General features: G+C 39.7%; 1 protein-coding gene and 1 long non-coding RNA gene across 13 annotated transcripts in view; both read right to left on the bottom strand.

The window, feature by feature from the left end:
- Positions 1-4,489: 4,489 nt before the first annotated feature.
- Positions 4,490-10,357, bottom strand: LOC146406940 (uncharacterized). The gene is made up of 2 exons (XR_014819404.1): positions 8,393-10,357; positions 4,490-7,737 (listed from the first exon to the last, which is right to left on the bottom strand). It is a non-coding gene; the product is annotated as an uncharacterized LOC146406940 (long non-coding RNA).
- A 2,669-nt stretch (positions 10,358-13,026) lies between these two features.
- Positions 13,027-17,566, bottom strand: part of KTN1 (kinectin 1) — a 109,080-nt gene continuing 104,540 nt past the window's right edge. For 11 of the 12 annotated variants that reach the window (XM_021085523.2, XM_021085571.2, XM_021085690.2 and 8 more), the window contains one exon: positions 13,029-13,513. In XM_021085523.2, coding sequence (XP_020941182.1) covers positions 13,509-13,513 — 5 coding nt within the window. In that variant the 3' untranslated portion in view covers positions 13,029-13,508. 12 annotated transcript variants of the gene reach the window in all.

The raw sequence follows: 17,566 nt of genomic DNA, 5'->3' as shown, positions 1-17,566 counted from the left end.
CAAGGTGATGATGAATTAAGGATGCAGGACCAAGAAGTTAGAACTATTCCTTTGGGAGACAAACATTTATTGAGTCCCAAGTGCCAGGCATTGTGTTACATGCTTGACCTAGTGTATCGTTTAGTCCTCACAATGATCTGGTGAAGAAGGTGCCAGGATCCCTGCTTGACAGGGATGATGAGATTGTGGCTCCAAAGGTTTAGATCATTTACCCACAACCACATAGCCTGAGGGATAAAGGGATTTGGAACCAATTCCTGGTTACTTGGAAGCAATCTAACTACAATGCTGATATCCTGAGAGGCAGCAAATGTCAATGTTGCTGAGAATTGTCACCGAGAAAGATGGTACATCCAGTGCTGCACAGCTTGATTCAGGAAGCATTTAATAGGCAAGCCATGCACCTCATCAGCCTGGACCAAAACCTTGACTGCAATTGTCAGGTAGGGACCATCCCATTCAGGAACTTAGAGGGTATCTTTAACTTTATGAAGCCAGCCAAAGAGCCAGAGAAGAATGGCCACCTCCACTCCAGGGAACAGAGATAACATAGGCTTTACCTCCCACTGCCTGCATGAAACCTTGACCAGGCTGCTCAGTGGCTGTTCAATCTTGGGCAAGTCAATGAATCTCTCTGAGTCGCACTTTTCTCATCTGTGCAGTAAGATAATAAGACAACCTATTTCATTTAGTGTTAAAGTTAAGTGAGATGATAAACTCAAAGTACTTAGCACAGCAGCTGGAACACAGTGATCATTCAATAAATGTTCGCCATACTATCACTGCAGTTCATTAGAATTATACACAACAAAATGTAAATGATCCACAGCGAGGTGGATTTTGATACTAACTTCCAGTCTCTCCTTGCTAGGAATCGATGAACAGCTTGACTCAGGTATGGCCAAGGGAAATGTTTTCCTTTTCTTCGGTTTTGCATTTTATGCAGATTCTGTTCTGTGTGACACACGCCCTCCTCCTTCCCTCTTCACCCCTATGTCTGTGGACAGGCAGAGCTTTCAGACTGGCTGTTAGCATTCCCAGGGGCTGTGATGGAAGTCTGGTGGTAGTACCCTGGGGTCTGAGTAAGAGAGCTGTCCAGTCTCTCATCTGGGGTTCAGCAGTGCCTTGCTACCATGATGTGTCCCTTTCCTGGAATCAGAGTCTTAAATATGAAATGCAAGGAGGACCCATATTTGCTCCAAGTCCACATGAATTGTAAATCAGTCTTTATCGACTGCATTTTGGAGGGAACCATACTTTCTTGTTTTATACCACGTGTTGGCCTATATGTACATGGTATGGCAATGTATTCATCAGGGTTCTCCAGAGAGAGAATCTGGAGGATGTGTGTGTATGTTCACATACAAATTCATCATAAGGAATGGGCTCATGTGATTTTGGAGGCTAAGTCCCAAGGTCCGCAGGGTGAGTTTGCAAGCTGGAGGCCCCGGAACGCCCATGGCGTAATTCTAGTCTGAATTATAATTCTCAGCAGGCTTGAGATCCAGGAAGAGCTGATGTTTCGGTTCAAGTATAAAGGCAGGAAAAACCGATATCCTAGCTCAAAGGTAGTCAGGCAGAAGGAATTCTCCCATACTTGTGAGAGGGTTGAACTTTTTTGTTCTATTAAGGCCTTCACCTGATTGGATGAGGCCCATCTACACTGGGGAGGGCAGTCTACTCAGTCTACTGATTCAAATGTCACTCTCATCCAAAAATACACTCACAGACACTCAGAATAATGTTTGAGCAAAGATCTGTGCACCTGTGGCCCAGTCAACACATAAAATTAACCATCACAGGGAGTGTGTGGTTTTTCTGTCTGAGCTATTAACACTCTCTCTCTGGTTCCTCTACCTTCTGGCCATGATTTAGCCATGATAAAGGGTGTACACTGTGCCCGTTCTGGTGGCAAGTAAACTTCTAGAATGAATATGAGCTGAAAAGCACCTCTTATAATACAGAAGCAAAAACTCCTCCAATAAAATTTCCTGAGCAGTAATGTCATGAGCTATAACACAGTGAAAAGGAAATCGCCACATCTTGGTGACCAGACCTGGTTTGAATCCTGGTTCTGCCTCTTCCTGGGTGGTAGATCTTGAAATGTTAATCGCTTCAATCCTCAATTTTCTTATCCTCAAAATGGATATAATAATACCCTACTCTTGTAGGGAAATCAAGAGAAATCAAGTAACATGTAAAATACTTGACCCCTGTGGGTATTAAGTGGAACTTTTGTCATGGTTCACATGTAACCTTAAAAATGGCCCCAGCTGCAGCAGCTGAGGATCGCCCTTCCTAATCATGCATGATCCTTCACCACCTCCAGGCTAATGGCCCTTACATGGAGCCTCTTGTGTTATTCTTGCATTAATTGTTTCAGAAATCTGTTAGCCACAACCCTTCCAAGATTCCTCCTGTGCCCCAGGATAGCTTACAACTCTTCACATTAAAAATGAGCAGCTTCGACTCTTCATTTCTTACCCTAAGCCCCCTGGGACATGTTTAAAACAATAATCAAGGCAGCATAACCAGTTGACACAAGTCTTGAATAAAAGCAGCCTGTGCCTAATCCTATTCCTCTCAAGATCATTAAATGGCTTTCAGTCCCATTTTAAATAAAGCTTTTCTTTGCAGGGGATGAGACAGAGGTGTTTCACTTTATCCTAACATCACTATGCTGGCTATCTGGCTTTTCTTCCTTATTCCTCCTAAACTCCCCTCCTCCTCATTCTCGCCTCTCTCAACAGCCACCCAGTCTGCTGTATTTTGTTATAACAGCCTGAACGGACGAAGACATGCTTAAGCCAAGTCATAAATGAATGCCATGATGGTTGTGGTTTTCACTGAGAAGTGCTTTAAGAGTGAAACTCAATGTACAGAATTGTCATATCAACATATCATGTGCCTACTCAACAATAAGAAGGGAGAACATCTAGATGAAGGTAGAAACACACCTAAGTTATCTATCACCCTCTCCTGCACCTCCTGCTCCATCCCCCCCCAACTCCACCCCCTGCCTGTACCTTCCAAATCAGGGCTTAGCTGAGATCATGTGTGCTCCCAGGAGCTCCCCCTGACCTGGCTCGGTGGCCTGTCATTGGATTTCCCATGATCTGTCACCACCCCCCGTGGTGCCCTGAGCTCTATAAAGACACCATCATGTCTTGTGTTCTCTACTGTGTCCCAGCTCCGGACCTTCTTCCAGATTCCTAGAAGGTGTAGAATAAACACTTGTTGAATGAATAAAAGTCACAAAAGTCCATAAACAAATTGCAGCAAACCCACATTGCTAGGGAAATGCCCTTATTCCCACCCCAAAAGCAAGCAAGTAAGCAAACAAAAACCATTTTAGAAAAGAAGCCAAGAAGGAATGGGCTTAACCTTGATTTGGCCCAATATCAGGATGCTGCTTCATCAATATGAAGATCTGTACATAATCCCAACATTGGAACCCAAATTAGAAAGAATAAGAAAGACAAATCGATGAATTAGGTGGTGCTCAAGGAACCAAAATGGGCTTCCTGGCAACCAGGGCCCAGTTCCCCTGCCACCGACTCGCTTGAGCACCAGTGCTGGCCCCTGCCTACTAAGGGCTGCTCTAGTTCCCCTGTGGGGGAGTTGGGGGGAGGTGAACATCACACTCTCTTTTCTCACTACAACCCTCTGGGGTAATTGGCTTTGCTGTATGTGGGAACACGCTCAAAGGCTGCAACCTGCTGTGGTAACTAATAAGCCCCAGTGGCCACATTCAGACAGCAGACCATGCTCCTTGCCCACCATGCACTGTGGGCAGGGCACTCTCTGCATGGCTCTCCTTCAAGCACTGTCTCTTGGATCCGGTGCCAACCCTGTGTCCTACATCCACAGGCTTGGAGGTTGCTCACCTGCACTTGCCTTGAGGGCAGGAACTGCTTAGTTCTTCCTCAATCCATAGGCATCTCGTGGTACATTCAGCTTTTGTCTGCTGAGGTCTTTTTTGGACAGAACCCAGACAATTCCACTGGCTTGTTCCCTTGCATGACTCATGTCTGGTCCATGGAAGATAGCCACATATTCTGCCTTCTGAAAAATGTGGGTAATACAGGCCATCCAGCATAGTCATGTCCCTGCTAATTTGCCATCAAAGTGACCATCTCCTGGCCTTTGGAATTTCTACCTACAAGGTGAATGCTGGTTTTTAACAAGTGGGGAGGAGTGATTAGGAGGCCTATGGTTGACAGGAAAGATGAGACACAGCATTCCTAGATAGCATAAAAATTAAGGAAGCAGATTTTTTTTTTTTTAATGGCTAAAGGATGATCAATTTTCCAAGGGAAAGGGTTTCCAGAGGGGGAAGTGGAAAGATTCAGATGGGAAGAAAACAAGCAGAGAGACTAAGTCAGTGGGGAGAAAGCACAGGGCAGGGTGAGGATGAAAACCTAGGAAAGAATATGTGACTGGAGGGTCTAACCATTAAGGTCCAATCAAGAGACAAAACCCCACAAAATATGAAGAGGGAAAGTTTAATATAAAGAATTATTAATGATACCAGGCATGACTGATAACAAGGCAAAATAACTCTAAATAGTTCCTTCGGACTAAGGTTGAGTACCTAGAGAAGGACAGAGATGGACAGGGAGGCAGGAGTTCAAGCCTCACTGGAGAAGGCTGGTTGCAGCCTAGAGAGAGCACACCAGTTCACTGGGTTTCCCTGGGCCACAGCTGCTCTGCAGTTGATGAACATGCAGGAACACCCACTCAGGGTGCAGTTGACAGGAAAGCATGGCCAAGAAGCATTGTATCAGTTTCCTACTGCTGCTGTAAAAAAATTACCAAAAGACCTAGTAGTTTAAAACAACGCAAAATAATTCCCTTATTATTTTGGAGGTCAGAAGTCCCACATAGGTACTCCTGATACAAAGTCAAGGTGATGGCAGGTCTGGGTTCCTTCTAGAAGCTCCAGGAGAATATTCTTGTCCTTGCTCTTTCAGCTTTTGGAGTTGAGGTCTTGGGTTACCCACAATTTGACTCAGGAAGTGGAAAGCTCTCCAGGGACTCCAAAAAATGTACTCCTACAACGATACTTCTTTCCAGATAATCTTCAAAAGGAAATCACTAGCAAAATGAAACACGCACCTAAAAACACTTAGCATGGTACCTGGAAAACAGCACTCAATAAATATTTGTAATTAGAGAGTTCCTGCTGTGGCTTAGCAGTAATGAACCTGACTAGTATCCATGAGGATGGGGGTTCCATCCCTGGTCTCGCTCAGTGGGTTAAGGATCCAGTGTTGCTGTGAGCTGTGGTATAGGTCACATATGTGCTCAGATCTGGCGTTGCTGTGGCTGTGGCTATGGCTGTGGCCGTGGCTGGCAGCTGCACCTGCAGCTCTGATTCAATCCCTAGCCTGTGAACTTCCACACTCCATGGGTGCAGCCCTAAAAAAGCAAAAAAAAAGAATGAGTTGTATGTTTTTTTTTTGTTTGTTTTTGTTTTTGTTTTTTTTTTTGCTGCATCCATAGCATATGGAAGTTCCTGGGCCAGAGAATGAATCTGAGGCACAGCTGTGCTCTGTGCCACTGCAGAGACAACTCTGGATCTTTAACCCACTGTACCACAGTTGGAAACTCCTGAATTTTAAAACTAATGTTGAGCAAATAAAGCAAATGACAAAATGATTTATATAAAGTTTGAAAATATGCAAAACACTATTGCATGTTGTTTGGGGATACTTGTATATGTCTTAATCATATAACATGAAACTAAGTGATAAACATACCCCAAAACTATTAGAATACATAAACTCAGCAAGGTTGCAGTACATATGATTAATAAACAGAAATCTATTCCATTTCTATACACTAACAATGAAATATCAGAAAGTTTTTAAAAATCCAGTTTAAAAATACATAAAAAAAATATCTAGAAATAAACTTAACCAAGAAAGGTAAAAACCTCTACTATGAAAACTATAAAAGACTGATGAAGGAAACTGAAGATGATTCAACAAAATGGAAAGATATAGTGAAATCCCCAAATTAAATATAATCCCTATCAAAACACCCACGACATTTTTCACAAAACTAGAACAAAAAATACTAAAATTCATATGGAACCATAAAAGACCCAGAATTGCCAAAGCAAGCTTGAGGGAAAAAAGAATAAAGTTGGAGGCATAACCCTTCCAGACTGTTCAGACTATACTGCAAACTACAGTAATCAAAATAGCATGGTATTGGCACAAAAAGAGACACATAGATCAATGGAACAGAATAAAGAGCTCGGAAATAAACCTAAGCACCTATGGTCAATTAATCTAAGACAAATACACAATGAAAAAAAGACAATCTCTTCAAAAAGTGGTTCTGGGGAAACTGGACAGCCACATGTAAGATAATGAGATTAGAGCATTTCCTCATTACACCATATACAAACATAAACCCAAAACTGATCCAAGATCTAAGCCGAAGACCTGAAACCATAAAACCCCTAGAAGAGAACATAGGTGGAACACTATTTGACATCCACTGTAGCAATATTTTCCTGGATCAATCTCCTAAGGCAAAAGAAATAAAAGCAAAAATAAACAAATGGGACCTAATTAAACTTAAAAGCTTTTGCACAGAAAAGGAAATCATCAACAAAATGAAAAGACAACCTACGAAAATGGGAGAAAATATTTGCAAATGAGCAACTGATATAGGTTAATCATTATATATATAATATATATACATAAACAGGTCACATAACTCAATATCAAAAAAAGCAAATAACCCAATGAAAAACTAGGCAGAAGATATGAATAGACATTTCTCTGAAGAAGTCATACAGATGGCTAACAGGCACATGAAAAGATGCTCAACATCACTAATTATTAAGGAAATGCAAGTCAAAACCACAATACTACTTCACACCTGTGGGAATGGCCACAATCAAAAAAGTCTACAAATAGCAAATGCTGGAGAGGGTATGGAGAAAAGAGAATCCTCATACACTGCTGGTGAGAATGTAAATTGGTGTAGCCACTCTGGAAAACAGTATGGAGGTTCCTTAAAAAACTAAAAGTAGAACTACCATATACGATCCAGAAATTCCATTCCTGAGTATATTATCAGGAAAATGGGAAGACAATTCAAAAAGATACATGCACCCCAATGTTTATAGTAGCACTATTCACAATAATCAAGACATAGAAGCCACCCAAATGTCTATATATATATATACATATATGCACACATGTATATATATATATATATACATTCACGCATAATGGAATATTGCTCAGCCATAAAAAAGAATAAAATACTGAGAGTTGCAGCAATATGGATGGACCTAGAGAATATTATGCTTAGCAAAATAGGTCAAAAACAAATACTATATATCAATTATATGTGGAATATAAAAAATAATACAAATGAATACACATGCAAAACCGATTCACAGATAACAGAAAACAAACTTATGGTTACTAAAGGGAAGAGGAAGAGGAAGACAAAGAGTATGAGATTAACAGATACAATCCACTATATATAAAATAGATAAGCAAAGGAGTTCCCGTCGTGGCGCAGTGGTTAACGAATCCGACTAGGAACCATGAGGTTGCGGGTTCGGTCCCTGCCCTTGCTCAGTGGGTTAATGATCCGGCGTTGCCGTGAGCTGTGGTGTAGGTTGCAGACGCGGCTCGGATCCCGCGTTGCTGTGGCTCTGGTGTAGGCAGGTGGCTACGGCTCCGATTCAACCCCTAGCCTGGGAACCTCCATATGCCGCGGGAGCAGCCCAAGAAATAGCAACAACAACAACAACAACAACAACAACAACAAAAGATAAGCAAAAAGGATATACTGTCTAACACAGGGAAGTATACCCATTACCTTATGGTAATTTGTAATGGAATATAATCTGCAAAAATACTGAACCACCATACTGTACACTTGAAACACAATAATATTTCAAACAACTGTATTTCAAAAAATAAATGATAAACATTACCTTCAGTGTAGTAGCTACCTCTGGAGAGGGAGGGAAAGGGGATCAGGGAGAGGTATTCAGGATGCTTCAGCTGTACCAACTGTTTTGTTCCGTTTACTTAAAAAGAAACCTCAAGCAAATTTGACAAAATGTTAATATTTGATATTGAATGGGGTACACAGGTTTTTTCTATTATTCTCCATGATTTTCTGTATATTTAAAATATGCATGGAGTTCCTGTCATGGCTCAGTGGTTAATGAATCTGACTAGGAATCATGAGGTTGCGGGTTCAATCCCTGGCCTTGCTCAGTGGGTTAAGGATCCAGCATTGCTGTGAGCTGTGGTGTAGGTTGCAGACACGGCTTGGATCTGGCATTGCTGTGGCTCTGGCATTGCTGTGGCTCTGGCTACAGCTCTGATTAGACTTCTAGCCTGGAAACCTCCATATGCCACAGGAGTGGCCCTAGAAAAGGTAGAAAGACAAAACAAAACAAAACAAACAAAAAAAAAACCCTTGATTTTTAAAAATTAAGAATGGAAAGACAACCAAATCTCCACAAATCAAAATCTGTTGGGTGAAAAAAAGTCCAGAGGAAAATGTATAGCCTCTAAAAGGAATTAGAAAACAAGAAAAATGGAAAATAAAGGAAATAAATTTAAAGACAAGAAGTTGGCAAAGTGCAACAAAATAAATGCAAAGAAAGTAAAAAGACTGAAAACAGTAAAAACACAGATGAAATGCAAAACAAGATACAAGAAGGTACTGATAGAATTGCCCAGTATAATTAAAAATCATTAGAACAAACTATACTAGACGAGCAATAGCCCTTCAATTTTTGGACTCAAAACTCCTTTACACTTTTAAAAGCTTTGTTATTTCAATTAACATTCAATGTAGAAATTAAAACCAAGATAAAAATATAAATGTTCATTTAAAACTTTAAAGTAACAGCATAATGAACATGTTCTCATGAAATTTAACTTAATTTTCCAAAAGAAACAAACCAAAAGATGTAGTGAGAAGACTGGCATTGCTTTACATGTTTGCAAATTTCTTTATACATGGCTTAATAGAAGACCACTGTTTGTGCATTCAGTCTGCTGTGATCTATCATTTTGGTTTAAGTATATGAAAAAAAATATGGCCTCATACAGATAGATCATTGGAAAATAGAGGAATAGCTATTTCAGATAATTGTTGATATTCTTTGACACAACAGCAAAACTCAACATGTGGCAATTTCTTAAAGACAGGGTGTACAGTCTGAAACCCTATCAATGAACTTTTCATAGTCTGTTATATTAAAATGCATTAGTCTACCTTGTTCTTAGAATGAATCTTTTACCCATTTATGATTTTGTAACTTTGTGCATTGGTCATTTGGAAAATGGCAGTTCATTGGTCACTTGGAAAATGACGGTTCACTGAGTTATGCACATTTTCCAAACATTAACAGATTTCATTACATATACCGAAAAAAAATCACTTATCTCATCAGAAAAGATAAAGTAAATCTGATATTGTCTTTACTGGGAGTGAGTAGTGGTGAAAATATGCTAAGTACTAACACAGTTTAGAGCTACTGCTTTGATCCTTGCTGAAACACCAGCAGTTATACCTACTTATTTTAACACCATAAGAAAAAAAGGTCAAAGTAGTTTTGACCCTTCAGACTCTAGAAAGGGTCCCTAGGATGCCCAGGGCCCTGCAAACCTACATGCAACATAGAGAAGTTTTTGGACTAAGGGTTGAGTTGGAGCTGCAGCTGCCGGCCTATACCACAGCCACAGCAACGCCAGATCCAAGCCACATCTGCCACCGACACCACAGCTTACAGCAATGCTGGAGCCTTAACCCACTGAGCAAGGTCAAGGATTGAACCTACATCCTCACGGATACTAGTAGGGTTCTTAAACCCAAGCCACAATGGGAGCTCCAAATCACACTTTTGAGAACCAGAGATTGACAATCCCTTGGAGAAGGTATAACATCAGAAACAAATAGGGTAAAAAGAAAAAAAAAATTCTACATTACTTTTAATATATAAATTACACACACACACACACGTGTGGATATATATATATGAATCAGCCAATAAGAGAATCAAGGCAGAAATTTTATGTTGGAGGGTGGGCTCCTAGCTCCTCCCATCAGTAGCTGTGAGATCTTGTTGATATCTTCCCTGGAGTTCCCATTGTGGCTTAGTGGTTAACGAATCCGACTAGGAACCATGAGGTTGCAGGTTTGATCCCTGGCCTTGCTCAGTGGGTCAGGGAGCTGGCGTTGCCGTGAGCTATTGTGTAGGTTGCAGGTGTGGCTTGGATCTGGGGTCGCTGTGGCTGTGTCATAGGCTTGCAGCTTCAGCTCTGATTAGACACCTAGCCTGGAAACCTCCATATGCCCCAGGTGCGGCCCTAGAAAAAGACCAAAAAAGACAAAAAATATATATTTAACTTCCCTGTACCTCAACTTATTTATCTATAAAATGAAGATGATAAAATTGCCCCTTTAATAAATTCTGGTGAGGATTAAATGTTAATGCAAGTCAAGTGCCTTAAAAATTTCTGGCATGTGATAAGTTGTGTATGTGATAGGTGTTAGCTGTCATAATAAAATTCCACCAATGAATATGAAATTGTCCAATTTTTGAGTAAAACGTAAATGACAAAACCCGAGTTAAGAAGAAACAGAAAAATCTATCAACCAGTTGGTAGAACAGCCTGGACTTGGTCTCATTTTCCCCAGCATGGTCTTTGTGCAGCAACCTCCCTCTTAAGCACATCCTGAGCAGATCCCATAGTGGTCCTATAACTGCAGTTAAAAGTAAGCCCAGGTCAGTCCAGTTTAATAACCTGTTTCCCACCTCCCCCAAGTCTAAGCTTGGCCACTGGCCTTAGTGGCAGCAACAAGGAGTTTGTTCTTTAGCTCCTCCTCTGCCCCCTCTTCTCTAGGGACCCAGATGATGAATTGGATCAAGGGACAAACCTCTTTACTCAGCTGAAGGCACAACTGCAGCCCTCTTCCAGTGCATGGCATCTAGGCCAGATTCCACTAGTGGCAGATGCTCATATGTAGTTTGTCCTGGGATGTAGGACTGGTGAAAATCTGGTCCTGACTCAAACCCTCTATGAACAATATAGGTATTGCCCAGCTGCACACCCCATAACCTCTTGTAGCTGGGGTGAACACTTATAAGGCACTCAAGCCTGGATGCTTCCCACAATGACACTGACTTCCCAGACATATACCAGTTTTGCCACACCAAGCAGAAAGGCATCGCCTGCTTCACAGGTACCCCCTCACTCCTCCCTTCCCTCTCTCCATTGTTTTAGAGATCAAGATATCCGCTCTCAACTACACTGGTCATTCTCCCCTCCCCGTGGTCACTCTCAGAGAAATTTTCTCAGGGCTTCCTGTCTCAGTTGATTGCAACAGTGGCTAGGGCACCCGTAGAGACTAAGGACACAGACCCCCCTCTCTCTTATGACACTCCCTTCCTCTCCCAGCAATCTGCTTACAGAATACAGGGGCAGGGTGGACAGCTGGGCATGGATGAGACGCCATTCATCACTCAGGGTAGCTAAGGAACTGGGATATTTCACCTAGAGTGGAATGGTCTTCAGAGAACAGGAGCTATCTCGGCATATTTGAAGAATAACTCAATGGGAGTGTAATAAGCTTTCCTTATGAGATTCTGGAGAAAGGAAGTAGGACAAACTAATCGAAGTAACAGGAATACAACGTCTAATACAATAACTGAATAACCATTAACAATTTTAATTGTACCAAAATGGAAGAGGCAATGTTGTGAACTTCCTGTCACGTCAAAGGAATGCTGAGAGAGGGGACACAAATTAATAAAGAGATTAGACTGAGTCCTCAAAGTCTCTTGCATTTTATTTTTAAAAAACTCAAACATAAAGTGAGGTTGAAAAATAATACATAGTTCTTCTGAGGAAATAAGCTCTAAAGGGACCAGAGAGCAGCAAGAAGAGGCTGTAAGATAGAAAGTGGAGATAATTTGTTTGTTTGTTTGTTTTTCAGGTGTCAAGGACATAAATACCTTTTTTATGCAATGGAAAAGGAGAAAGAGAAGATGATGTTATCTGGCTAGCCTTCACACCAATTTCCCAATGGTTTGTTGAAAGCAACCACATAAGTCATGGGGTAGTCCAAATTCCCAGACTAGTCATCACTGGCCCTGAGCAGCTTCTTCAGTTTATCTCAATATACCTTAGAAATACTATTTGGTGCAAGGGCTATGAAGTGAAAGGATCGATCCTCTCAAGAGGCACCAATTTAGATAACCCTCACGGTATAAAAATGAATTTCATCCATTAATTCATTTAAAAATTTGAGCACGAAATTTGAGCAGGGCTGAGGATAAAGCAAAGAACAAAAGAGATAATTCCTGCCCTCCTGAAGCTTACTTTCTGGTAGAGGTTAGGAAGTGAACAAGTATATACTTGAAGACTATTAATGTTAGAGACAAAAATACACAGGGGGATAGGGAGGCAGGAGGAATAAGCATGGTAAAGAAGCGTGATGGAAAAGGTGATATTTAAGCAGATTTCATGATGGCGAGGGAGCAAGCCAAGACTGACATTCAAGAGAAGAGTCTTAGGAAAAAGAACAGAAAGTGGAAAGGACCCACGGCAGAAGCATGGCTGAAAGCAAGAAGGCCACTGTACGCCTAGCAGGTACTTTAATAGTCAATGGCACAAGATATTTGTCAATGGTTATTCAGCATCTCAAGGGCTTAATATTTTCATCCAATTAAAAAAGAATAAGGAAAAAAAAGATAACGTAATAAATATGTTCAAACTAAAGATAACACACATAAACTGTGTAAGTGTCTGATAAGAAGGAAATGAAAAAGTTAACTACATAAAATAATAATAGTAAAAATAATGTAGAGCTCTTCAGCCTGAAGCCTACATTACACAGAACCACCAAGGAGACCCAAGCAAACATATCTATCTTGTCCAAAGGTTTCGATTAATGATTGTGTTCTAAATTATATGGATTTGAAGTGCTAATGAAATCTGTTAAAGGTGAGTGAAAATCAGAACAAGTTTGAATAATAAGCATCCCTTTATTTGCTGACGCCATTACAAAAACTGATTACATTAGCAACAAAAAGTGTGTTTCTTGAGTTGAAGTCAGAGGCAGTTACTCCTCAAAATGTTATTAAGTAAAACAGTGTACAACATCAGTATTAAAATGTTAAATTTTACATTGTCTTTACCACTTTTGATCTTCTGAACAATTTTATTGAGCAAAATAAGATAAAAGATTACATGTTTATCTTCAGGAATGTAAAGGTCTAATTATTCAAACAGTTTTTATTATAAAACTAAACTCTGAAGGTGTCTACAGAGTTGGCTTTTTTCCTCTCTCTTTAAATCAGTAGTCTAACAAGGATTAGAAAAGACAAAACTCTGTTCAGTGTTTCTGACAAAGTAGAAAGGGTGAAAACATAAATAAGGCTTTAATTTGGCAAAATATAATACAATGCCTTCTGTTATCCTTGAATGAACAGTTTCCCAATTACTTCACTCTGTAAAAGATCAAAAAGAAAGAAATTCATTTTAAAAGAAACAAAAGGCAATCAGAAGATATCTGTCAAACACCAAAGGTATATATTCCATTCGATCTAGCATGGCCCTTTCAACTAGAATCAGAACAATTAATACTCATAGTAATCAAAACTAAGAGAAAGACTCAGGATTCAGAAGTTTTTAGGTAGGCTTTAAAACACTTAAGCTAAAAATCTCAGACCAAACTGAGAATAATACAGGGATTTTAAAAATCCTACTTAGAAAACATTTAAGAGGACAACATTGGGAATCCATTTGTATTGAGTTCTAGCCCATACAGTGAGTATCACTGAAAGGAGAAACTGAAATGTACAACCCTCTACCTATGAATAAGTACATATCAGACACTTTCTAAGGTGTTATGAAGCCTTCCAAATCAGATTAAATAATAAGAAATTAAACCTCAAAAGCCATTATAGAGACTAAAAGGACTTAATCAAATGCAACACGTGAAGCTAAACTGGATCTTGGTTGGAAAAAAGAGCTAAAAAAGATATTTTGGGTATAAGTAGGGAAACAAATAGGGGCTTAAGAATAGATGATATTATGGGACTATTGTTTTGGTTTTTTGGGATGTGACAGGGATACTATGGATTTGTGAGAAAATAATCTTTGTTCTTAGGAGATGCATACGTAAGTGCTTAAAGGATAGTTACATCAACAAAATAGGTATACACAAAGAGACAAAGTAGTTGAAGGGTTTTGAGTTTTACATATTCTTTATTCTATGTGTGAAATTTTTCAAAATAAAAAGTTAAGGGGAAAAGAAGCAATTAGAACATTAAAAGGGAATTCCCTCACAAGGGAATTAAGGATGAGTAAATTAAGGATCTGATATTGTCACTGCTGTGGCTCAGGTTCAATCTCTGGCCCAGGAACTCCCATATACTGCAGGTGTGGCCAGAAAAATAAAAAATCAAAGTTAAAAAGCAAACTTTTCACTGGTTATCATGTTCTCTAATTAAAACACGATTAACAGCTGATCACAAAGTCTACATAGCCTACTAATACAGAAAATGAGAACCTGATCCATGACAGTCATGTGTAAAGTGTAGAAATAAAAGCTAGTTTTTATCTGAAACATTAATTCTTACACTTAAAGAGTAAAAAGAACTTTTTTTATTTCAGAAGCAAGAAACAACTGCTTCATGGAAGAATCTATTTGTCAAGGGGATTAGGAAGAGCACATTTATACAAAACACATACACAAAACTTCACCTCGACTCTGCCTGGATAACATCTACAGCCTCACCAATTCTCTATTGACAGAACCAAATACTTGAGGAAAAAGTCAGAACTGAAGGAAGAAACTATGTAAGAGGCTGGCAACAAAGAATTAGACAGAATGAAGAGAAGAGAAAGCAATGACAATAAGGATTAGATCACGGAGTGCTTGATTTTGGGAAAGGAAAAGCACAGATTAAGGGCACAATGCCTGGGCCCAGATCACCTTAATTTAAATCCCAGTTCATCCAGTTACTAGCTGTGCGACTTTTGGTCACTTACAAAACCTCTTTGGAACTGTTGTAAAATCAGAATGAATAAATAAATAAATCATCATCATCTACTGCACTGGGTTGTGAAAATTTAAATGAATGACCACATGTTAGAAACATGCTCATGCTCAGATAATACTCATGAAGTGTCAGCTGTTAAAATGACAGGATTCCACAAACAGGTTCCACGGTAAGGGAAGCTGGGTGTTTCGATCTGAATGTTTGCGCCCCTCCCACTCCTCATTCATACGTTGAGATTCTAACCCCCAATGTAAAGGTATTTGGAAGTGGGACCTTCAGGAGACTTCCCTAGCATGAATGAGATTAGTGTCCTTATTAAACGGACCCCACAGAGCTCACTTGCCCTGCCAAGTGAGGACACAGCAAGAAGATGGCTATCTTGTAGTTCCCGTCGTGGCTCAGTGGTTAATGAATCTGAATAGGGACCATGAGGTTGTGGGTTCAATCCCTGGCCTTGCTCAGTGGGCTAAGGATCCGGCATTGCCGTGAGCTGTGGTGTAGATCACAGACTCGGCTTGGATCCCGTGTTGCTATGGCTCTGGTGTAGGCCGGCGGCTATAGCTCCAATTAGATCCCTAGCCTGGGAACCTCCATATGCCACGGGAGCAGCCCTAAAAAGGGCAAAAATACAAAAAAAAAAAAAAGAAGATGGCCATCTTTAAACCAGGAAGTGGGTCTCGCCTGGCAGAATCTACTGGTGTCTTAATCTCAGAATTCCCAGCCTCCAGAACTGTGAGAAATAACTCTGTTATTTAAGCCACCCAGTGCATGGAATTTTTGTTACAGCAGCCCAAAGAGACTAAGACACTGAAATGATAAAGTTTTCTGATATGGTCAGATTTACACTTAGAAGCCAGGTAAATATGAACCATAAGAGAAAGCAGATATCTGGAAACCAAAAAGTATACTACAAAATACTAGTGTTTCCAATCCAAAGCTATGGAAAATTGCCTCAATTAAAAAAGGGGGCAATAATAGCCTCCTTTTAGGGGGGTGGGGTGGAGCAAAGCAGGTGAGGATAGAAGATGAGTGAAAGGTTAAGGTTTTACAAATTAAGGATATAAGATAAATACAGCTATCCCTAAAGTCATAGAAATGCTAAGTACTGTGCATCAGGATTCAGAAAACTAAATTACCGTATGTCATCTCTGTCATTTTTGTCTTTTAAAAATAGCTTCTCCCTTATTGAATGTGTACAGCATTATCTTGAACAATTCAGATATACCTGTAGTATATACTAGAAAGTAAGACTCCTGGTGGGAATGTAAATTGGTATGGCCACTATCGAGAACAGTATGGAGGTTCCTTAACATAGTTACCACATTACCCAGTAATCCCACTCTTGGGCATCTATCTGGAGAAAGCTTAATTTGAAAAGATAAATGCACCCCAATGCTCCCTGGAGCACTATTTACAATAGCCAAGACATGGATGCAAGTTAAACATCCATCAACAGATGAATGAATAAAGAAGATGTGATACATATAGATACAGTGAAATATTAGCCATAAAAAGAATAAAATAATGCCATTTGCAGCAACATGGATGGACCTACAGGATCATCATATAAGTGAAGCAAGTCAGAAAGAGACAAATACCATATATCGCTTATATGGGGAATCTAAACTATGATACAAATGAATCTATTTACAAAGTAGAGAGAGACTCACAGACATAAAGAACAAACTTATGGTTACCAAAAGAGAAGAGAGGGAAGGATAAATTATGAGTTTGGGATTAGGATATACAAATTACTATATATAAAATAAATAAACAACAAGATCCTACTGCATGGCACAGGAAACTATACTCGATATCTTGCAATAAACAATAATGGAAAATAATATATATATATGTACAACTGAATCACTGTGCTGCACACACATTGTAAATCAACTATACTTCAATTAAAAAGAAAAAACAATACTAAAGTATACCTAAATAAAGCAGGGGGAAGAAAGATTCTTCACATCAGATATTAACCTATAACTCTAATGATTAAGAAATTTGTATTTCCAACTTAATTATCTAGTGGTAGTTTTAAAAGACTTGACATTGAGCAAAAATAATGGCTGAATCTAAATACCTGAGGTAACACAAACATTTAAGGGTATAAAGAAGAGCTGTGAGAACCAACGGACCCCTAAGGAGGGGTCATCACTGTCAATGCTGTATAGAACCTATGCAAGGACAAAGTTCTCAAGTGCTGGTGGACCTTGAGCTTCAAACCATCCCTCCATCCTTCACAATCCTGCTGACCACTCAACCACCCTTGCACTTGCCAAATACAGACTTACATTCATCAGCTGGCAAAAGAATGCTGAGCTATCACTTAGGTGAGCTGCTTACTAAACACTCAGTTTTAGCTGTGTTGCCAGACTATATGTATTTTTTTAAGCAAATTATATATTACAGTTTCATAAATCACAAAGAAAATAATCTGAAAAATGAAAGTGTTATTGCACAGTATAAGTCTCAAATATAATATGGTTAAGG

The sequence above is a fragment of the Sus scrofa genome, chromosome 1, assembly GCF_054392235.1.
Source record: "Sus scrofa isolate SSC_HxYL_T2T_F1_AM1 chromosome 1, Sscrofa_HxYL_maternal_Yorkshire_Landrace_v2.0, whole genome shotgun sequence".
NCBI lineage: Eukaryota > Metazoa > Chordata > Mammalia > Artiodactyla > Suidae > Sus > Sus scrofa.
This window is presented reverse-complemented; position numbering and strand designations above follow the sequence as displayed.